Below are 24,004 nucleotides of genomic sequence, written 5' to 3' on the forward strand. Positions count from 1 at the left end.
GCAGTCCTCACTTTCTCCTGATTCTTAGTTGCCATTTATTAATCAAACTGGATGCTGTTCGGCTTCTACTGCATGTAAATAACTTCAATGTAAGCTGCATGTCAATAACTTCATACTGCATCATTGAGGGAAAGTTATTAACAAAGCAAAGCAAGATGTCTGGGCTCTGGGCTGTATCACATATCAGTCCATAATTTGTTCCTGTATTTGGGTATCAGTAAAACTATCATTTTGTTTAAAACATGTTGCTGTTTTGTTATACAATCAGTTTTTCTGAGTGTTGAAAACGGAGTGGCCCCCAAGATTTGCAGGTATTCTTTCAACTCACAGCCTTAACATGAAAAGATCCATCAGGGCTCTGTGTATAATTTGCCAGCTTAGACACCCATCCAAACTGTTTGTTCAGTTTCTCTAACTCCTTGGTGCCATTTTCCATCTTCTGCTGAAATTCTTTCATTAGATTATCATATTTCTTTGTAAAATGCTCTGCCATGGAGAGAGCCTCTTCAAATGCCTTTCGCAAGGGTTTATGATCCACATCAAAACACTCTGAAACACAAAAAGGAAGAAAAAACAGATGAGTCATTGAAAAAATTCCAGTCATTAAATTAACGTCATGCTGCTTATTATTAATAGATGGATTACTGTTCACAATTCTACTTTAATATCCAATTTGCAAACTGGCAGTGTGTTAGCAGGTGAAGAAACTTTATGAGCGTATGGCCAAAAATATAATGAGCAACTTTAAAGCTTGTTATTCCATGGTGTGAGTCATCTTTCAAACAAATTTTAAATAATTTCATGGTTTCTAATTACAGGGACTTTGAAATACGATGGTTAGAACTACCCCTACACTTGTTAAAATGTTTTATTTAGTTAAGTGAATGTGAATCATAATTTGTAGGAAAATTTTCTATTCGTTTTTTTAAAATTTGTTTATGTTGTTTCTCGGGGTTTGAATCAATTCATTTTTATCCATTTTTTAAAACTTCCTTTTCTTCTTAACTGTCGCATGACACTATATTCTTTTTTCCCCCACATCATGCCCAGCCAGTAGCACTTTAAAATATCTCCAAACTATTCAATTCAACTGCCTAAAAAATGTTAAATCATTTTAGCTTTCATTCTTCATTTGTGTTCCAACATATTACTTTAGTTTATTCACATACATGAGTAGTGATACCTTTGAGTGGGAATGAATTGTTCATAATGAATTTATCAATTTAAAACATTTTCATGTTGAAGGTATTAAATTTGTGTATTGACAAATATAACAGGCAATTTGCACACAGTAAGATTCCACCAATAGCAAAAATGTTAATCTAGATTTGTTGATGGATAAATGTCAGTTTAGCCATTGATTGAAGGAGGACAGGGGGATCTCAAAGCATATTTTAATGTGAATTTGAGATAAAGATTTTAGTGACTTAATCAAAAGCCGAAAACTCAACAATACAGCAGTACACTATAGTAACTTATAAGGGACAGAAAATTCTGGGCAGTGCCTTAAATAGATCTATGATAAATTGAACAATGCATGCAAGGCCCTACTAATGGCACAGGGGCTTGGTCATGTCAATTTACATGAATTTAAATTCCCTGAATTTCACACTTCAAATTTAAAACAAAAAAGTTCTTTCACAGAATGTGGCAGTTGGCTAGGACAGCATGTTTGCTCATCCCATCCCACTGTACAGTACTGTATAGACTGTCACATTTAGCATCAGAATTATCATAAAACATGCTCAAAATTACACTGAAACAATATCTAGCTGAATGTAGGAAAACTAGCAATGCAGCATAATTCATTCAGTCTGGCTTGCAGCTAGTATTTTAGAAATAAATTTCTCCTCAGAGCAGGGTTTAGCTACTCATTGTGAAGAATGGTCTCCTGGGAGGAGATAGAAAAAAGGTCCAAGATGTGATGTGTAATTATCACTCCTCATAATGGTTTCTGATTCAGACACTTGAAAAAAATAACTAAACTATATTTCAAAATATAGAATCATATAAACTATGATTCAGTTTATTAGAGATCTTTAATTCTCACATCATTTTCTTTCCTCCCCCAACTTAAAATGGATGGACATGCCTAATCTTTTGGAATACAAAACACACCCATTACACAGACAGAAACAGACAAGGAGGAACTGCCAATAATTTAGCAGTTATATAATTTTGGATTAAGCAATTATCTTTTCCTTCATCTCCACCTAATTCTTAATGTGCAAGGCACCACCCTGCCAATTTCTTTGTCTTTCTCAAGTAGAATTTAATTAAAAATAATAGGCAGCCAAATGAGAAAAGAAAAAGGTGCATTATATGGCTACACATAATGATAAACAGTTTGTTTTAATGATTTTGACAGTGATGAAGGATAAATAATAGCCAGTAAACAAAGAAAGTTTTCTTGGTTATCTTTAAAAGAATGCCATGGGATCTTCTCCATCCACAGAGGCAATGCATAACTTGCTCTATAATACATCAAAGTCACAGCCTGGTTAACACTCTCTAAATCAGAGGTCGAGAGACTTCAGCCAAAGTATGTCACTAAGCAAAAGCGAATATTCACATTGCATGTTTTTAAAATGCCTGAAAACTTCGTAAAGATAACAAAACAAATAAATGGCCTCAACCACAAACATAAATCTTATAAATGGGAATTTTGTTAGCTTCATTTTCTTTTATGATTTAATTGCTTGAATGCTTTAAAATTACCTAGGGACATAAGTTCTTTGCATTTTTCACACTTATCTGAAAGTTTCATGCACCCAGAAGAGTTGCGACGTATTTCACGGCAGATGTACTGATCCCCTCCTTCTGCTGAATTTGTCATATTTGATTTTTATGAAAAGAAGTGAAAAATAAGAGAAAAAAAGTTGAATGGGTATGACAATAATTTATCTGAGTTAACAGAATGCATAGAGTTACAGAGCACAGAAACAGACACTTCGGTCCACCCAGTCCATGCTGACAATAATCCCAAACTAAACTAGTACCACATGCCAGCACCTGGCCCATAAATCTCCAAACACTTCTTATTCATGTACTTATCCAAATGTATTTTAAACATTATAACTGTACCTGCTTCCACCACTTCCTCTGGCAGCTCATTCCACACACGAACCACAGTGCAAAAACACTTGCTCCTCATCTTTTCTTAAAAATCTCTCTCCTCTCATCTTAAATATATGGCCCCTAGACTTGAAACTGCCCACGATAGGGAAAATACACCTGCCATTCACCCTATGTAAACCCCTCTGATTTTAGAAACCAAAGTCACGCTTTAACCTCCCACACTCCAGCAAAAGGACCCAGCCTATCCAACCTCTTTCTATTACTCAAACCTTCCCTTCCCGGCAATATCCTGGAAAATTGTTTCTGAACCCTCTCTAGCTTAATAATATCCTTTCAATAACAGGGTGACCATAGAAACAGTCAGTCATTCAGGCAACAGACCCAATAGGGATCTGAAGACGTCAGTGAATTAGAATTATTAACTGATTCAGTCTTGACAGATGCTTGGAGTTTCTCCAGCATTTTCTGTTTTTATTTAACCAAGTTCATGCTGCCTTTTGTTTCATAAAACTGTTTCTTACTCCTTTTAAAAATAGCTTTCCCCTGATTTTGTTAAAATTACTCTTTGTGGTCATATATTCCCAATTCAAAATCAACCTGAGCAAAAAGCTTCTTCTGACTTCCACTTTGGATTTCAGTGACCATCTTGTATATATAGTGCCTAGTTATGGTCCTGCTGCCAAGTGAAAACACCTTCTCTATCTCCACCCAATCAAACCTTATATATAAACCTGAAAGGACTCTAACGAAGTCACTCTTCAAATTTTTGAGTAAAAAGTGAGGTCTGCAGATGCTGGAGATCAGAGCTGAAAATGTGTTGCTGGTTAAAGCGCAGCAGGTCAGGCAGCATCCAAGGAGCAGAAAATTCCTGAAGGGCTTATGCCCAAAACGTCGAATTTCCTGTTCCTTGGATGCTGCCTGACCTGCTGCGCTTTAACCAGCAACACATTTTCAACTCTTCAAATTTTTCCCTTTCTAGAGGAATGAGCTTGTTCAACCTGTCCTGATCGTTCCAACTTTTCAGATTTAGTTTAATTTTAGCAAATCTTTTCTTGTCCAGTGGTTCCATTATCATCGTTACAACACAGAGCCCAGGTTGTTCACAGGATTCGCAAATGTGGACTAATGAAAAATTCTGAAAAGAAGCTTTAACTTATCTTTTTTTAGTTCTTATCCCTTCAAATAAATGGACATTTTGTTTGTTTTAATTTTTAAAAAGCCTTATTAACATGAATTGCTGCTTTTAGTGACATATAGGCGTCTACACCCACAGATCATTTCTTCTCCTGTCTTAGATGCTTACTTTACAAAGATTATGTCCCCTCTGTATTCTTCTACCCAAAATGAGCTATTTCATATTTATCTACCTTCTGACATTTTGTTGTCAATTACATGCTGTTCTGCAATGCTTCCCAAAGGAAGTTGCAGTTCTTGACTGTACAAACTAAACACCCCAGCTTGCAGTCAGCTATGCACTTGGACTTGTATTTCCAGTTCCAGAATCAAAATCACTTATGTAAAATGTCAAACAAGTGTTCCTACCACTGATTCTTTTGTGAAACTACTGTTAAACTCTTAAAATGTCTGTTTTCTCTAACATAGTTTATTATCCACACTGCTGCTTGTTCACTGACTTCACAACAGTCAGGAGGCTATAATGGCATCAAGGAACCCTAGCAACATTGATTTATTGGAGAAAAATTCTCAGCTGGTCAAAGCACAAAGCTTATGAAAGGATTTTTGGAAATCATAGTTTGACCACTGCAATATTCTTAAATATCTTCTTTGTTATTTTCTCAAAACAATTCGATAACATTGGCCATTCCCTATAGAGATCTGCATTGACTGCTCTCCATTTTGATGAAGGTTTATAACAACTTTTCTATCTGGTGGAGAAGGTTTAAGCTGCAATTCTTTGCACAATGACTCATTTTGCTTTAATCCTTTACTAAGTGAAACCATTGGCCAGAACTTAATGGTTCTCGCAGTGATTCCATCCAACAGCTAGGAAGCCAGGGGCAACCTGGTTGCGGCCATTATTAGGAAGCCCATCGGAATTAAATCCCAGCTCCTGCAGGAGGCATTTTTCACAGGAATGTCTCCTGCCGGGCAAATGTTTCAGGGGTTATAGGCCCTGAAAAAGTTAATGAAGACTTGTGCTCCAGAACTTGCCACACCCGTAGCCAAGCTGTTCCAGTACAGTTACAACACTGACATCTACCCAGTAAAGTGGAAAAACACCCAGTTATGTCCTGTTTACAAAAGGCAAACCAAATATCCTATTCACATGGAGTACAACCTACCTAATCTGGCTGACCAGTACTCCAATTTCCTCTCAAACATCAATGTAATGGATGGAATCATTGATAGAGCTATCAAAGTGGCACTTCCACATCGGTAACTTGCTCACTGCTTCATAGTTTGAGTTCTGTCATGAACATGTGGCTCCAGATTTTATTACAGCCTTGGATCAAACATGGTGAAAAAGATCCAAACTCCAGAGGAGAGGTGAGAGTGGCTTCTCTTAACATCAAGGCAGATTTGACAGAGTGTGGCATCAAGGAACCCTAGCAACATTGATTTAATTCGGAAAAATTCTCAGCTGGTCAAAGCATAAAAGGAAGATGGCTGTGATTGATAGAGGTTAATCATCCCAGTCCTGGGACATCACTGCAAGAGTTCCTATTGGTTGAGTCTTAGGCCCAAAACGTTCAATTGCTTTTGAGCAATAACCTTCCCTCCTTCACAAGGTTAGAAATGATAATGTTCGCTAATAATTCAACAATGTTCAGCACCATTCATAACTTGTCACACATTGAAGTGTTCCTATGCAGTAAGTTCAGCTTTGGGATAATAAGAGGTAAGTAACATTCACACTACCCAAGTTTAAGACAAGTACCATCTGCACCAATGGTGAATGTAACCACCTCCCCTATACAGTCAGCCGTCTTACCATTGGTAAATGTCACACCAACGACATCCTGGAAGTGACGACTGACCAGCAACTGAGCTGGAGAAGCCACATAAATACCGAGGTTACAAAAGCAAGTCAGAGACTGGGAATTCTGTAGAGTGTATTTTAGACCTGACCCAAAGATGCCTGCTTGGTTCTTCCTGGGAATGTTTGGTCAGCACTAACATTATTGCAGGTAGCTGACACTACATGTTTACATGAGCAAGACCTGCAATCACAGCTCTCTGCCTGTAGTCTCAATGACTGTAGCTGTTCTCAAGGGAGGCTGTATGTGGATGATGGCGGTATAACAATAGTGTAACACATGATCTAAATACCCGGGGGAGATGCATTCAAATGCCACCTTAGCAAGTGGTGCATTTTAGGTCAAGTGGACACAAAAGCTTGATTCTATCCCCTGCCAAAATGATACTCTCCAAACATTAAATATTCTGTTTAAAATGTTTTTGATACTCACCTGATTTCTTCAATTTTTAGTATTTTTACATGGCTTCTCATACTCTGTGTTTAAGGCCTATGCATCCTGCCAAAGTACATTAGCTCTTATTTCCCAACACAGTTTTTCATCTGCTAGTTTTTGCCCACCAACTTAAGCCATCTACACCTCTTTAGACTTTGTCATCTTCAACACTGGTCTTTGTATCTATATTTCTTACCTGTATTGTGAGAAGTTCCTTTATTCAGTTCATCCTCGTGCATAATTTTGTGCAATTTCTCAAACATCCGCTGAGTCATCTCAAAGAAAGAGGAAAGCATCCCATGGCTATCGAACATGGAATGCCTAAAGGGGGAAGAAGATGAATCTGGGAATAATGAAAAATGCCTTGGGAAAATTCCAAAATGGCTGAAGGGGCGGTCAATCAGTCTGTCTGTTCCTTCAAAGGCCCTCATGGTTTCTCTGAACATTTCATCGATGTCTTCGTACTGTCTTTCGACGTGTTCGAACTGTTGACCCTGCTCTGCATTCTTTTCAATCAGGGAGTCAAATTTTTCCCCATTGACCCATACAGAAGTCAGTGGTGTGTCATTAAAGAACCTTTCTACCTGTTAAAGAAGATAAGTAATGAGATTCCAAAGTTGAATGGTGAGACTATCTTATGCTTAAAAATCACTGTCTCATTTCAAATTAGCAGGAATGATAAATTAAAGTATCTGGAGATCTATTCAGTTACCTCAGCACTGCTGTTTTAGAAAACCCACAGAAGATTTAAGAAAAAAAAATTAATAGCTCATAAAATGTGCAAGCAAGTATTGCAATTTATCGAGGTGTAATAATTTATTTCTTATTAAAGATAAATTCTGAGTGTGTTCACACTTCTTTATTATGTATATTACAATGCAATAAATCTTAAATAGAGACATACTGATGGGTTAGTGGTTGGTTGCCACTGAATCTTATAGACAAAGCTTGTCTAGGAGATATCCTGAGGACCAGAAAACACCGCACAACCCATTTCAAGCACCTAAATTCTCAAAAATTTTTTCTCCAGAGGTTGCTTCTCTTCTGCTTTTACTGCTAACTGCTGATAGACAACAGAGAGTTTAAATTGATTATAATGGATAATTCACTGTGTTGAATCAACTCAATGTTGCAGTTTGCCACGGCGGAATTTGACTTCAACATCAAGGCTATTAGTCATCATCATGAGATTTGTGACACCCAACAATTCGCTAACACTTTGGGAGGACTTTGCATTTATACAAAAAAACATTAGATCTCAGCAATTCTGAGTGAGTTACCCAAGATTTGCTAAGAAAATAGACAGGGAAAACTGCAGTTTTGAAATGGGATGTCAGCAAAATGGACTATTATTGTTAAGGTTTGTTCTCGTCAAGAGCGGAGAAGCTCCTTATTTTAAAAAAAATAAGATTAGTGTTTCTGACATTAACTATAGGAGCTGAACATTTCAGACATCTCTATAATTAGATCATCAGAGCTAATTTTTGGAATATCAATGGAATGATTATGAACTTGAACAGTTTCTCTCTCCATAGATGCTGCCAGATTTGTTGAGTTTCTTCAGCATTTTTATGCCTGTTTTGTTCTAATTGAAAAATATCAAATTTTTTTGTTACTATTTCGATGTCTGATTCAACCTGAATTTATGTTTCTTCTATTTTCAGTTTACGCACTTAGGTTCAGGATTCTTCTTTTATCAGGAGACACTAAACGGGAGACACTAATCTGGGTCACATTTAGCATTCACTTGGATCTTTACAGCAGATTGTTATTTCAAAGTTTCAAACACCTTCAGTATATTTAAATTAAACTAGGGTGTTTGACTGCTGATCCTCATCCACAACAAAATGTCCTTTGACCAAAAGAAATTTGTTAGAATTACAATGTAAACAGGCCTCCAGTATGCTTCAACTTTGCTGTTTCTATCAATGCTCAGCCTGTCCATGCTGAGAGTGCCATTGGCCCTGGATGGGAAATTCTAATAAATTCTGAAAAATTCTAATTCCAGTTTCTTGAGCGAATGCCTCACACTGCTTCTGCTTGATTCTGCCAAGGGCTGGAACATTCACCCAACAGTGTGCAATCAAGCTCTACAGGCTCTGCTATTATCAAATGTTGTTATTCTTAAACCAATTTTATTCAGCTGCATTTTTTGTTACTTTATAATCACTCATTATATCCTACAAAATTGTATGCAGAGATAAACCGAACATTCTGCTTAGCCAGTTTGTTTACTCTCCATGTGAGGATTCCACATTTAAAACTATCACTGTAACTGTTTGTTCCTATCTCCCTCATATTCTTATCTCAAATGCCCCTAAACTACTCTCTTCAAGCACTTCCCATCACTTCCAATGAGGGGGAGCTCCCCATTCTTGTCACTTTTTGGTATAGTATATTCTGAATTGGTGCCTCTCATAATTAGTTGCTTCTGGTGATCTTGTCTGTCCATCCAAACTTTTCACCGGTCAGCTTCCTTTCCTGGAGTCAAAAGAGACTCAGCCTCTCAATCCTTCCCGATACTATTATTGGTATGTGTCACTGGCCCAAATAGATTTTCCATGAAGTGGAAAAAGTCAAATCAAAATCAATAAAGGGATTCACATTTCCTCTTCAAGCAATTGTTTGAAGGAAGCCAATTGGTCCATCATACTAAAACAGCACACATTTTAAAGCACCACGTTCCGAAACATTTACTACACATCATCAATAAATATTTTATAAAAGTTGTAAAAATCTTACAAGTGTCTCACAATATTACAGTACTTACATCTTTCTCAACCGTACCAAAGCCCCTTCTGCAAACTCTCGAGTAAAACTGAGTGCACGTTTGCTTCAAGCATGGCTTACAGTCTTCCCATAGAGCTTCCTTTGATTGACATTGCTCAGCATTAGTCAGCTTTTTCTGAGCATCTTTAGCAGCTACCAGAGCTTCCTGGTTAACATTAGAAAACCAACAGCCATTTAGCAATTTTGATACTGCAGCATTTGTGTAAATAATAAGCTCAAATACAACCAATTTTTACTGCCTAAGCATTTTCAGCTTTTTTATATCAAGTTAACACATTTGCCCTAACGAGGGATGGTGTTGTTGGCAATTTTGTGCATGTAACGTCAAAGTAATGATTAAAGACGTTTGGTTAACTCCACAAAAAGTTGGATACAGATTAAATATCTCTTTACTTAACAGACAATGTACATTAACCTCAGTTCAAGACAAGCATCATTGTTACCTAATGATCCACTTTTTCAATTAAAACCTCGTTGGAACTTTCTGCTCATTTATAGGTTGTATTATACAGTCCACTTTTTGGAATGAAGTCAACTGAAATCACATGTACCAATATCAATTAAAACCATTATAAAAGATGACAGGGGATGTCTCATTCCATCAGACTGGGCATTCAAACCAAAAAAACAAAATTACTACTCCACACAACTTGTCTTGACTCCTTGAAAGAACTTTACAATAAGTCTAACTCCCTTACTCTTAGCTTATACTAACGCAATTGAAGACAGAAGTCAGGCCCTAGATGCTCAGTGATGGAAATCTGGGCAGGAATGAATTAGTGGCTACAAATTTACACTGGGGTCAAGAGTAGAAAAAAAATTACAATTTGTCCCCAAAATAGTTTTAAAATCAGAGAGAGTCAAGGGAATGAACTCTCCCTACATTAGGAACTTCCTGGATTCATGTTTCCTATCATCCAAAGAGCCAAATGACAAAAAAAGGTCACAAAAGTTTAATTCAGAGGTGTTGAGCATTCCAGACCAGGTTCATTGTGAGGAGGGTAACAAAACATCTGCCTCTTTTAAAGCAAGTTGATTAGCAGGATCCCCGAATGGTTCGGGTGCTTGGACTTGCCATTTCTCCCTTACATTTGACAGCTATGACGCACCAATGCTGATACAGGTCCCTGAGAAGATAAGGAACTACTTGATTGTTGCAGGATTTCCCAAGGAGTAAACCTTGGCCGATGGACTTGGGAACGGGACCAGCAGCTTTTGGTGACCTGGGTGATTAGTGTCGGGGACTGGGATCAGCTCAATATACCCATCCCTTTTCACCTATCAACATTTAATGCGCTGACTGAGAAAATTATTTCATCCCACACTTGGAGAAAAACAATGGAAAAAGGCACGAGATGTGGGCATGAAACACTGACATAATAGTATTAATTATGATTGTGAATTTCCTTCTTGGCCACTGTAATGCCATTTACTTTAGGGTGGCTTTCAGAGGCCACCACTTGCCCCACACCCATGACCCCAACTATTCCCAGACTGGGGCTACTGGAGACCTGTACCAGCTCCCTGTACCCTCACCCCACATTAATACACCTAGCAGTCAGGTCTTCTCACCTGTCAGGGAAAGAAGTGATCAGAAAGGTGTTAAGGCTCTTAAATAGCCATTAATTGATCACTTAACAGTATCAATTCCTGGCAAGTCACAATAGTCCTTGGTGGAACTTGTTGCTCAGCAGTTCATAACTGGGGTGGTGAGAAAGGGGAGAGTTACTCTCCGGGGCTAACTCACTGCATTACTTTGCCTTCACACCACCACTCATACCAATTCCAGGGAGGAAACAATTGCATGCTTACTGACAAATGCTCTGTAGTCACAACTTTGGTTCCAATTTTATTCTAACTTGCTTGGCTGGAATTATGGCTGACAATCATTTTTGATTCATCTGGTTTTAACTTTCTGTTGGTGGGTATAAGTCAGTAGGCAGCCCTTTGCTGAAACATTACCATGAGGCAGATTGAATTAAAACTGGATGCATTGCACAAGTAATATTTAACCACAGCAATCAGTAGAATAGAGCACAATACCTCCTTTTGTTTGCTGGTTTGTTCCAAACGTCGTAGATACTCCTGATGTTGTTGGTCACTTTTATCCGCAATAGATTTCATAGTCTTTGCTCCATTGATAGCATTTTCAATCTGTTTATTGAGATACTTTTGTCCCTCTATTGACAGTTCTGTAAAAATATCCTCAAGGTTAGCACAAAATTTTTAATAGTTTTCTCCTTATTGTAGATGGTGATTTCTCATGTGACTGATATCAACTTGCTTATCCCTCCCTGGTACTAATTTTCTCCTTTTACTGTTCTTTATGTGAATATGACCAGTCACCCCAATAGAAATGTGTAATTATATAGAAACCTTATAACAATCAATACAATGCCTGCACATATTTGTGCTTCATGCATGAACTTGTCCAATGACCGATTTGATCAGGGAAACTATTTCAATTAATTTAATTCCGACATCATAAATAATCCATAGTTTAATGTTTCCAATCAGCAACTACAAGAATAATATTTGGTTGAGTCTCAGTCTGAAGCTAAATTCTAACATCCCAGCCAAGATTTGATACGTTGATAATTTTGGATTAAAACGGGGACTTTCCTTTATCGTTTAGCTCAGTAATTTTTATTCAGAGACACCAAGTAATCTGATTTTATTGAAGCAATTGATCCATAAACATATTATGCAGTCCATCAGGTTCACCTTTGACCATCCTGGTCATTGCATGATGCAATAGGAACAGGGTTGCTGACTAATTATAACAATTAATCTTTTTCAATTATCCACAACAGACACAGGCACAAAGCTAGAGATACCTCATTAAGTCCACAGTCATCTGGTTCTTCTGCGTCACTCACCAGTCAGCATGGCTCGAATTTATTTATGATTTGGAGATGCCGGTGTTGAAATGGGGTGTACAAAGTTAAAAATCACAAAACACCAGTTTATAGTTCAACAGGTTTAATTGGAAGCACTAGCTTTCGGAGCGCTGCTCCTTCATCAGGTGGTTGTGGAGGACACAATTGTAAGACACGGAATTTATAGCAAAAGTTTACAGTGTAATGTAACTGAAATTATACATCGAAAAATACCCTTGATTGTTTGTTGAGTCTTTCATCTGTTCGAATACCATGATAGTTTCACTTCTTTCATATGTAAATCACAAAACTTCTTTTTAAAATGTTACCAATTGTTACAGTTAACTTGAGAGTATATCAGCCAGATAATATATTGAAGGTGTTAACCCCCTGTGTTCTCGGTCTGTGCCATAATGCTTAGACTGATTCTAATTTAAAAAGTGAGTTAACAGAGTCTTACATGAATTCATGCAGTTTTTGAGCAAAGTACAATATAACTCTGCAAGTACAAATTCACCCCACAAACATATATGTATGTGTGCATATGGGTTTTTGTGTGTGTGTCTGTCTGGGGTGGGGGGTTGAGAGTGTCTGTGAGAGAGTGTATATATGTGTGTATGTGACTGTAAAGTGGTCTAAGTCTGTGAGAGGATGAATGTGAGAGTGTGGGAGTATGTGTGTCTGTAGGGGTGTGTGTGAGTGTCTGTGTGCCTGTCTGTGTATACGTGTGTCCATGTGTGAGTGTGTATAGTAGTGCCTGTGTGTGTGTGAGTGAGTGAGTGAGTGAGTGTGTAGGAGCATCTGTGTGTGTGTGTGTATAATGCAATGGTGGTCACCTGTAGTGTGACATGAACTCAAGGTCCAGGTTGAGTCCCTCCCTATGGGTACAAAACTTAGCTATCAGCCTCTGCTTGGCCACTTTTTGCTGCAGCCTGTCCCGAAGGTCTGACGTCAAATTTCCTGGACTGCTGAAGTGTACCCCAACTGGGAGGGGAACACTCCTGTCTGTTGATTGTTTGTGGTGCCCATTCATCTGTTGCAATAACCTTTGCTCGGTTTCCCCAATGTCCCATGCCTCAGGGCATCCTTGCCTGCAACGTATAAGACAGACAACGCTGACTGAATCACGAGTACCTGCCACGTACATGGTGGGAGGTGTCCCCACGTGTAATGGTGGTATCTATGTCCACACTTTGACATGTCTTGCAGCGTCTGCCGTGACATGGTTGTATGGAGTTGTCCTGAAAGCCGGGCTGGGGAACACTTCAGCGGTCCAGGACATTCGACCTCGGACCTTTGGGTGACCATCCTCCAAGGCGGACTGCTGCGAAACGTGGCCGAGCAGAGGCTGATAGTTAAGTTCCGTATCCACAGGGAGGGCTTCAACCGGGACCTTGGGTTCATGTCACACTGCAGATGACCACCATTGCATTATACACACACCCACAGGCACTCCTATACATACCCACACACATGGACACACGTATACACAGACACACACTCCCACACTCACAAATGCATCCTCTCACAGACTTAGACACTTTACACTCACACATATATACATACTCTCTCACACTCACAACCCCCACCCCAGACAGATAGGCAGACAGGCACACAAACACACACAAACCCACATGCACACACATACGTATACGTTTGTGGGGTGAATTTGTACTTGCAGAGTTACAGTGTATTTTGCTCAAAAACTGCATGTATCCATGTAAAAATTTATTAACTCAATTATTAGATTAGAATCAGTCTAAACATGGCACAGACCAAGAACACAGGGGGCTAACACCTTCAACAAATTATCTGGCTAACACCAATTGTTACAGTTAACCTGAGAATGTAACTTTTAAAAAAAGGTTTTGTGATTTACATATAAAAGAAGTGGAGCTATCATGGTATTCGAACAGATGAAAGACTCAACAATCAAGATATGTTTCAATATATAATTTCAGTTACATCACACTGTGAACTTTTGCTATAAATTCCGTGCCTTACAATTGTGTCCTCCACAACCACCTGATGAAGGAGCGGCGCCCCGAAAGCTAGTGCTTCCAATTAAACCTGTTGGACTATAAACTGGTGTTGTGTGATTTTCAAATCTATTTGGTCACTGTAAATCAAACTGTTAGTTTCTGAAAGATATCAAAATGACAAATGAATAAAATCAATACCAACTGTCTCCCATGTCTGCTGAGATGTCAGTTCCATATAATTTACTGTTTGATCTTTGATGTTTCTAGAGATTGGTCATGTACAGCTCTTGCCCTCGGTTTCTATTAATTCTGGACAAGATAAAACAACTTTTCACAGTTTACATTATCTAATCCCACCAGAATCTGATCCCACCATATTACTATTCATCCTTTTCTTTTCCAATGGGAAATTATCCCATTGATGTAATCACTTCTCACAATACATGCCCTCCGTTCCCACAAATATCTGAATGCTTCTCTCTATTTTTTTCAACAGCTACAATATCTGTTCATACTGCAGTGACCAGAACTGTCGACAACACTCTGCGCATGAGTGCAAATGATTTTTAAAAGCCGGATGATTCCACTAGGTTGCTTCACCACTCACCTTTATCTTACATCTTAGCACCCGGTGTTACTTTGGTTTAAAAACAAGTTTCATTCACAAATTCATCAGGTGATAAAGGCATTCCCATTATTTCATTTGTTCTTATTTGACCCCCAATGTTGGAAGAAGCATATTGTGCCTGATTGCTCATTTCTGGCAGATGTTACACCCTGTTCAAGTAGGTCATATTCTGAAATTCAATCCATTTTTAAAAGAAGTCTGGACAAAAATGCTGTCAAAAATGGCTACTAAAAAGGTTACCAGACTTTTTTTGTGGCTTAGAATGATTGTCCTGTGTCAAGATGGAACAAAGAGCATCCCATAATCATACCAGTCAACATCATTCTCTGAAACCAATTAAAAAGATGTTTTGTTTTTGGTGAACACCTATATAAAACTACAACACAGAACCAACATAAACACAGCCCATTATTTCAAAATTGGAATTGAGAGTTGAGAAAAGCTACAAAATGAGTCAGCCATAATCATCCACATTCGATTAAAAAGATCAATTAGGGAGTTGTGTGCAGAAAAACCTACCAGTTCAGCCAATCTGGGAAAGAAGCTGTAGGCCATCAGACAGAAAGTATATAACTTGCTCCAGGCTAAAGGTCATCTGAAAACTAAGCTTCTAAATATTCATCTCCAAGAAAGCTCACAACCTGCTGACAGCCTTTCACTTTACAAGATCCTGACTTGTAAAGGATTACATCTATTCAAGACATCATAGGCCTACCATATCAGAGACTGGAGATAATAAAAATTAAGCTGAGTTAAGAACCCGTTAACAAAAACAGAAATTGCTCTGGCAGTATCTGTTAGGGAGAAAGCAGAGTTAATGTTTTGAGTTTGGTTACTCTTTGTCAGAATAGTTCTACTTTCTTCTCATGGAAACTGCCAGACCTGCTGAGTTTTGCCAGAAATTGCTGTTTTTGTTTCAGAGCTCCATCATCTGCAGTCTTTTATTTTATGAAAATGTTAACCTGGTTTTAACTGATCTGTACATTTATCTTTACTCAATCTCCTTGAGATTGGTGTGTGTGCAAAACCAAGTTTATGCGGTGTTGTAATTACTATGGAAACGTTGAAAATAAACCATCTTTGCTTTTAAAGTTATAAAAAGGTTGTTGTTGAAGTATTTAGTTTGAACAAGGGTAAGAAAGAAAAGCTTATTTCCAAATAGAGCATACTGATTACGGGCAGCAAGATAGCACACAAGAAGTGCGAGACAATAAATGCACTGGTATGAATATGAGCAGAAAAAAAAGATTGACATCGTTCAATTTTGGACCATCATCCATCTCAGATAAACCCACAAAATAGAAAAGTGACAGCAGACCATTTTGGCTGCTAAATGTAAGCTGGCTACTTCTAAAAGAAAATCATTGCAATTTATCAAAAATTGAAAAACAAAATGATATTTCTCACAAGCCCAGAGGCTCAGTGGTTAGCACTGCTGCCTTACAGCGCCAGGGATCTGGTTTCGATTCCAGCCTCGATGACAGTCTGTGTAGAGTTTGCACATTCTCCTAGTGTCTGTGTTAGTTTCCTCCCACAATCAAAAGATGTGCAGGTTAGGAAAATTGGCCATTGTGTTCAGGGACGTGTTGGTTAGGTGCATTAGTCAAGGGTAAAAATGTAGGATAGGGGAATGGGCCTTCGTGTGTTACTCTTCGGAGGGTCGGTGTTGACTTGTTCGGCCAAAAGGGCCTGTTTCCACACTATAGGGATTCTCTTTTGAAAAAAAAAGGGTACTTTACATACAGCTATACTAAATAGAAACAGAGTAGGCCATTCAGACCCTCGCAATTCAATGAGAACATTGTTGATCGGACTGCAACCTCAGACCCATAATCCCATCTACCCCAGCAGCTTGCTTAACAAAACTTCTACAATCTCTGCCTGAAAAATATTCAAGGACTCTGTTTCCACCACGTTTTCAGGAAGAGTCCAAAAAGATCATGACCCTCAGAATAAAGTTCACCACGTTTCTATTTAATTTTATGACCCCTTATTTTTAAGTAATGACCCCTAATTCCTAGATTCTCCCTCAAAAGGCTACATCCTCTCCATATCTATCTTGCCAAGATGCCTCAGGATCTTATGTTTTAATCAAGTTATCTCTTACTCTAAATCTTACTGGACAGAGGTCTACCTTGTCCAATGTCCACATAAAAACAACCTCACCATTCCAGGAATTAGTCTAATAAATCTTCTCGGAACTGCCTCCAACACACTTACATCCAATAATCACGTCTGGAACTTGAAATGTTATCTCAGACTCAGTACACTTCTGATGTTCACTAAGTGCAAGGTGGGGAAGATGCCGGTGTGGCGACTAACCAGTTTCCTACTTCAATGGAATTTTAAAAATCACTAAATATACATGGCAATGCACTTGACACCTTTATATACATTTACTGTCTGATAATATGATTAACAGTGTAATTCTGCTGACCAAACTAATTTTTAAATATTACTATAATTTTAGCTGAAGATGGTTAAACTAAAATACAAGAACACTAGCAGAAATTGTTTAGCACAAATCAGCATCATCAACACCAAGTTTGGAGGTAATAATGATATTCCATCTTAAAACTAACAGCAATGAAGGTAATAAAAGTTATATTTAGTTTAGAAATATTCACTGACAGAAATATATAACTTACTGCGGAGTTTCTCTGGTGGAACCTGTTGCAAACTTTCATTTGCAGCAAGCAGAAGAATAAGCCACAGCGTGAACATCATTTTCATCGCTTTCTCAATAGGACTCAGAAATTCTCAATCTGAAACAAAGACAAATGACTATTACAGTTGAAAGTTAAATCAAGAGAACAATATCCAATTCAATTTGGATTTCAAAGTCAGCAAAATGCATACCATTATGCATCCATCAATGGCTTGTCACAAACAAACAAATTACCAATTCTTTGCACATAAACAACTTGTGCGTTCTTGAATCTTAATATCATAATAACAGTAAACAGACAAAAAGCGGAGTCTACTACAATTTAATAATTGCACGTTATGAAACAGAAAACCACCAATTGTACGCCATAAAAATAGAGAGTGTGATAATCTAGCAGACCTCAGTAGGGAGGAAACCTTGTACACTTTGTTGATCCTGCATTCTTTTCTAGTGAGGAAAGTGCAGGCTGTTTCATAATCATGGCTCACCCATCCAACCAGTAGTAATTTAGTGGGGAAGTGGTGAGTTGCCTTGTGATTCTGATGTCTTTGTCCCTACTTTGATCCCATGTTGGAATATAGGCATTTTGGGCTTTATTAACACTTAGCTATTTTTTAAACCTGCAACTTGTTTTAGAAAGGTCTAATGCTTGAATTTTGAACCTAAGTCATGTATGTAAACACCAATGGATATTCCACTCTCCCTTTTCAACATAAGCATTGTAAGGATGAGGATAACTTGTTGACTTTGCTCATTAAGGAAATCAGGGCAGGACTTATACACTTTATAGTAAGGTCCAGGGGAGTGTTGCTGAACAAACAGTCCTTGGAGTGTAGGTACATTGTTCCTTGATAGTTAGGATAGTGCAGAAAGTGTTTTGTATTCTTTCATCTATTGGTCAATGCATTGGAGTATTGGAGTTGGGATGTCATGTTGCTGCTGTACACGACTGTGTGAGATTCTGGTCTCCCTCCTATCAGATCAATGTTGTGAAATTTGAAAGAATTCAGAAAAGATTTACAAGGATGTTGCCAGGGTTGGAGCTTAAGGGAGAGGCTGAATAGGCTGGGGCTATTTTCCCTGGAGTGTCAGAGGCTGAGGGGTGATCGTATAGAGATTTATTAAATCATGAGGGGCATGACTGGGTTGGGGGAGTCCAAAACTAGAGGGCATAGTTTAAAATGAGAGGGGGAAAGATTTAAAACTTATCCATGCAGAGGGTGGTGTGTGTATGGGAATGAGCTGCCAGAGGAAATGCCAGAGGTATTTAAACATTTAAAAGGCATTGAGATTGGCATATGAATAAGAAGGATTTAGAGGGATATGGGATTACTGCTGGCAAGTGGGACTAGATTAATTTAGGATATTTGGTCAGCATGGAGGAGTTAGACTGGTGGGTCTGTTTCCATGCTGTACATCTCTATGACTAAGGAATGCCTGTTTCTGCAATTTTGGGAAACATAATGTAACAACTTGGTGCAGGGGTAGGTGATTCAGTCTCTTGTGCCTGCTTCACAGTTTAAATGTGAAAAATTGGGGTACTGGGATAGTCTTATGGATTTCAGTTCTGCATCTGATGTCCCCAAAGTACTGTACAATCTATTGCTACTGACAGGATGGGCGTACACAGTGGGAAAAATAGGTAGAAATACTCAATAACAAATACATTGTTGGCAGTTTTCTAACTGCAAAAGATGCTGATCATGCAGCAAATCAAGTTTGTTGGCGATGAGGTAGCTTTAATGCTGCATTTTTCAGATGTCTAAAAAGAGACCAAGAGGCAGGTTCTGCCAGTAGTCTCAATATCAGTGTTTGCCGTGTTGGTTCCAAGCTGCTGCAGCTACTATTTGTCACAGTGGTGTATATTGACCTAGAGGCGATGATGCCATTTCTTTCTGTTGTCAGCTAGTGAGTCCAAAAGCACAAAAACCAATGTTTAGGATTGTCCTGTCATATCTGTGAGCATCTTTGTAGTGGTGTCCTGCTACTTGTTTGCCCAGCTACCTCACCAGACAGAAGACCCAACCTGTAGGTGTGCCCAAGGCAGCGAGGTCATCTCTGCTTGCTAAGGTTTGCCATTGACAGGACTGCCATATTCGTGATTTTATTCTTTCATGAGATGCCACAAATAGCAAAAATGAAATGTCTTTGAGCTTCTTTTCTTAATAAGTTATCCATCTTTCACCATTATCCCACCAACATCCTGAAAATACTGGCCTAATGAAACAAGATCTTGATATGAAGAACTGGCTCACGTTATTCAATGCACATATATGAGTCAGTTAACATGGGCAGCTGCTTTCCTGGTGCATAGGTTCTGCATTAGGAGGCAGACTGCCTTCACTGTAGATCTGAGGTAGCAGAATTTGAATGATCACGAGTACAGATACTGTACCCCATAAGCACAAGTTGTTTGGCACATACAGTAAGGGAGAACAAGCTGCAGGCAACGGAGAGACAATCCATGAGTCAATGTAGCAATAACACACACTGATCAAATTGATCTTGTATGCTTAATCCTTCAAGTGATAATTGCTCAAAGCTATCAATCAGGTTCATAATTAAATGACCAATGCTGATCAGTCAGGAAATTGTTAATTTACCTGAATATATTTCAAAAGGTTGGACTCTGGATGAAGAACCTGAACAATGTCTTCAACACATGAATCCAAGCAGAGATCTGTGGTGAGGATCAGCTCAAGAGGCATCTTTTTTGTAAAAATGGCATTATTTGCCACTTATGAAGAAGAGTAGAGGTCCAATTGTTCAATGCGACTGCTGGCACTTAGTACTATCTGCCACCTTTGCCAGTACACGGCACAGGATAAGGATAGTTTGAGAAAGCTGCTAACAACCTCCTGTGTCTAGGGCTTATCTATGATCAGTGGTAAAGGAAAGGCCAGGGTCTTTACAGAAGATGGAATTATCTTATTTAATAAGATGGTTTATTGCATGATGGCAGTATATAAAACTGCCATTACTAGTCACGCAACACAGAATACATCTGCTCCCTCCTAAGGCTGGTTTAGAACTCCTGCCTCCACCCAGAGACTTGTTACAACATTGTGTTAGCCCCACCTAATCTGACAATGCAGCATTAATTCTTACAGAACCAGTACCTTATGCAACAGAAATGGATGGGTGGGTAAAATTACACAGGCTAATTGTGTGGTGGGGGGATTGTGGGGTGAGAGCTACATTTGTCAGTTTTGTGGGGTCAGAAGTTAGTAATCAGGTATTGGGAGGGGTGTTTAGTCAGGTGGTTGGGTTTGCAGAGGGTAGTTGATTTAGATGAAAGGGGGTAATCAGATTTGGTTGAGGAGATTTTCAGGGATCAGTTCTGGGGTTACCTACGCATTAAAATTTGTTTTGATCAGTCTTAATAGTTGCAAAGAAGAGACACTTTGGACTTGAAATGTTAACTTGCTTTGCCTCCCCACAGATGCTGCTAAAATTGCTGAATTGCTTGAGCACTTGGTTATTTCAGATCTTCATCATTGCAATACAGGTTGGTCTGCAATAATGTGCATTTCGTCAATGCAAACGGGCTGTAATGAGATCAACGAATAGTGGTGCTGTTTCTGTAGTGCAAACTTTTAAAATGGGCGCTAGCTATAACACAACTGCATCACCACACTTGGTAAGTGCTACTTTCATTGTGTGATTTTTATATTGCATGGGGTCGCACAAGAACGCAGCCATTGCATTACAAAAGAACTGCCTGCGTTTTGCTTTTACCCGGGTAACTATCAAGGCAAGTTGTCAGGGAACTGTCCAAAATTTCCGACTCTAGCTCAAAAGTGGGAGACATTTATGATGGGAATATCAGTGAATGGTACTTGATGTGAATGAGAATAAAATTCCACAAAGTTGGGCATGACCTCGAGTTCAATGAGTGGTATAGGAGATACAAGTCAGGAAATCACCACAATGGAAGCTAAATATTACAAAACAAAATTGATAAAACATTTCAGCCACGGTTAAGGTTCTGAGGAACTTACAACCTATCCAAGATGAGCAAATAAAAAGGAGTCTAAAATGTGATGATCAAGCGGCAGATATGGGTATGCTGAATGTAACTCCTATCTGAAGACAGATGTCACCAAGGGATAGCATGTAGTTGAGAAAGAAAGGTTTTCAACTAGTGTGAAACGGGTGCAGAGTAAATTCTGATGCACAGTTTAAAGGGCTCACTAGCCTGGTCAACACATCACACAGCTTTAAATGGTGCCTGAAGAACCACAGCACTATATGTTTATCCCTTTCTTCATAGAACTTCCTGCCAACTGCAGTGCCAAGTATTACAAGGCCACTTGTGGCTGTTTAGATCTCAAAGTTAGCAAAATGAATATCATTTTGCATACATCAGTGGCTTGTCACAAACAAATTTGCAAATATTTGATGTATTCATGTGACTGGATTGCAACCATTCTGAAAACACACTATCTTTCTTCCTGTTCACCGATAAAGTGGAAAAGTTCTTTTGCAAACAGACAGAATGTGCTGAGCAGATAAGAAAGTGTAACCATTTTATTCATGCTCAAGTCAGAACCAAAGAGAACTAACACAATATGCAAAAAAAGGGACAGACATAATATAATATTGCATGATTTAATAGCTCCCACAGAGCTCAGCATACATTGATACAGGCCCAAAGAAACACTGAAGATATTGTTATTTCATACATTAATGCTCACAAAAGCATTTTTAAAAACTCCTGTAGACCCAAATTTATTAAAAATGACAGAAATTCACAATGGCAGCAGAACTGTGTACACCTGAGGGGTGGCACGATGGCTGTGGTTAGCACTGATGCTTTATTGTGCCAGGGACCCAGGTTAGTACTGCTGCCTAGGGCAACTGTGTGTGGAGTTTGCACATTCTCCCAGTGGGTTTCCTGCTACAATCCAAAATTATGTGCAGGTTAGGTGAATTGGCCATGGCAAATTGTCCACAGTGTTCAGGGATGTATAGGTTGGGTGCATTAGACAGGGGTAAGTTGAGTAATAGGGTAGGGGAATGGGTCTGGATGGTTATTCTTCGGTGTGAACTTGTTGGGCCAAATGGCCAATTTGCACACTGTAGGGATTTCATGGGGCAGCTCAGTGGTTAGCACTGTTGCCTCACATCACCAAAGACCCAGGTTCAATTCCAGCCTCAGGCGAAGGTCTGTGTGGAGTTTGCACATTCTCCCAGTGTCTGTCTGGGTTTCCTCCAGGTGCTCCGGTTTCCTCCCAAAATCCAATGATGTGCAGGTCAGGTGAATTGGCTATGCTAAATTGCCCATAGTGTTAGGTGCATTAGTCAGAAGGAAATGGGTTAGGCGGGTTTCTCTTTGGAGGGCCAGTGTGGACTTGTTGGGCTCAATGGCATGTCTCCACACTGCAGGGAATCTGATTAGGACCATTATTTGTGCAGATGCTAAACATCAACATGGATTGGCTGGGCTGGGCCTGTTTCCTTGTTATAACTTCTATGTAATTTTCTTGAGAACATCAATAGACTGTATTTATATAGCAGCTTTAACATGGAAAAAAGATCACAAGGCACTCCAAAGTCATTTGATCAAACAACTAATGACACCAATTCAAAAGGTATTAAGATGGGTGACTAAAAGGGGGGACTTAAAGAGGGTTAAGATGATGAGACAGAGATTTTAAAGTAGAATTCCAGAGATTTGGATTTAAATGCCAGAAGACAACTGCTATTGGGGGAGGGTAGAATCAGAGGGAGATGCAGTTGGAGCAAAGCAGCAGTCAAAGAGCATGTAGACATGGAAGAAGTTACAGTGAGGGCCACGATCAGGAAGGAATTTGAAAACAAAGGGGAGAACTTTTAAATTTAGGTCTTGATATTTGCGCAGATAGTAAATCAGGGAGTATAAGGGTGAGAGAGAGAGAGAGAGAGAGAGAGAGAGAGAGAGAGAGAGAGAGAGAGAGACAAAGACAAAGACACCGAGACTCAAGGAGGATGGTTAGGGAGAAATCAAAGACACTGACATTAGTTTATGTTTATCCAGAGCTGGAATTGTTCTATTTATTTTCTCTTACATATTCCCTCCTGGAGAATTACTACTGAATTTGCTTCCAGTTTCCTTAAAACAGATTCTCATTTACCTCTTGGTCCTTTTGTAAACTACTCAAATCAGTATCCTCTAGTCTGCCAGTGGAATCAGTATGTTCGACTTACCTGATCAAAAGTCAACATTTTGAATGTCTCTATTAAATATGTCTTCAATCTTCTGTTGTACGGAAAACAGCCCCAGTATTCTACAGAGAGCACTGTTCTTCCAATAAATCCCTTCCGCCGCCTCACAGAAGACCTAAATATCTTTCCTGAAACGTGTGCTACCTAGATTTAATGGTGAGGCTCCAACTGAGACTAAATCAATGTGTTATCAAGGTTTATCTTCACATCTTTGTTTTTGTATTCCGTCCCTTTATTTGCAAAGCCCCTGACATACTTTTAAACAACTTTCTCAACTTACCACCTTCAAGGATTTGAAACATGTGAGCACCCCAGTTTTCTGTTCCTGCACCCCCTTT

At 38.9% G+C, this 24,004-nt stretch overlaps 1 protein-coding gene across 1 annotated transcript in view; it reads right to left on the minus strand.

Annotated features, from left to right (window-relative positions):
* The window catches only part of clu (clusterin), a 35,897-nt gene that overhangs the window by 5,731 nt on the left and 6,162 nt on the right, over nt 1-24,004 (minus strand). Inside the window, exons 2-7 of the mRNA XM_060820992.1 lie at nt 17,440-17,556; nt 11,346-11,494; nt 9,283-9,447; nt 6,709-7,096; nt 2,719-2,823; nt 329-549 (exon numbers count right to left, since the gene is read on the minus strand). Of these exons, the coding sequence (XP_060676975.1) occupies nt 329-549; nt 2,719-2,823; nt 6,709-7,096; nt 9,283-9,447; nt 11,346-11,494; nt 17,440-17,524 (1,113 nt within the window). The 5' untranslated portion in view covers nt 17,525-17,556. The remainder of the gene's footprint in view (nt 1-328; nt 550-2,718; nt 2,824-6,708; nt 7,097-9,282; nt 9,448-11,345; nt 11,495-17,439; nt 17,557-24,004) is intronic.

The sequence above is a fragment of the Hemiscyllium ocellatum genome, chromosome 3 (assembly GCF_020745735.1).
Source record: "Hemiscyllium ocellatum isolate sHemOce1 chromosome 3, sHemOce1.pat.X.cur, whole genome shotgun sequence".
NCBI classification, from domain to species: domain Eukaryota; kingdom Metazoa; phylum Chordata; class Chondrichthyes; order Orectolobiformes; family Hemiscylliidae; genus Hemiscyllium; species Hemiscyllium ocellatum.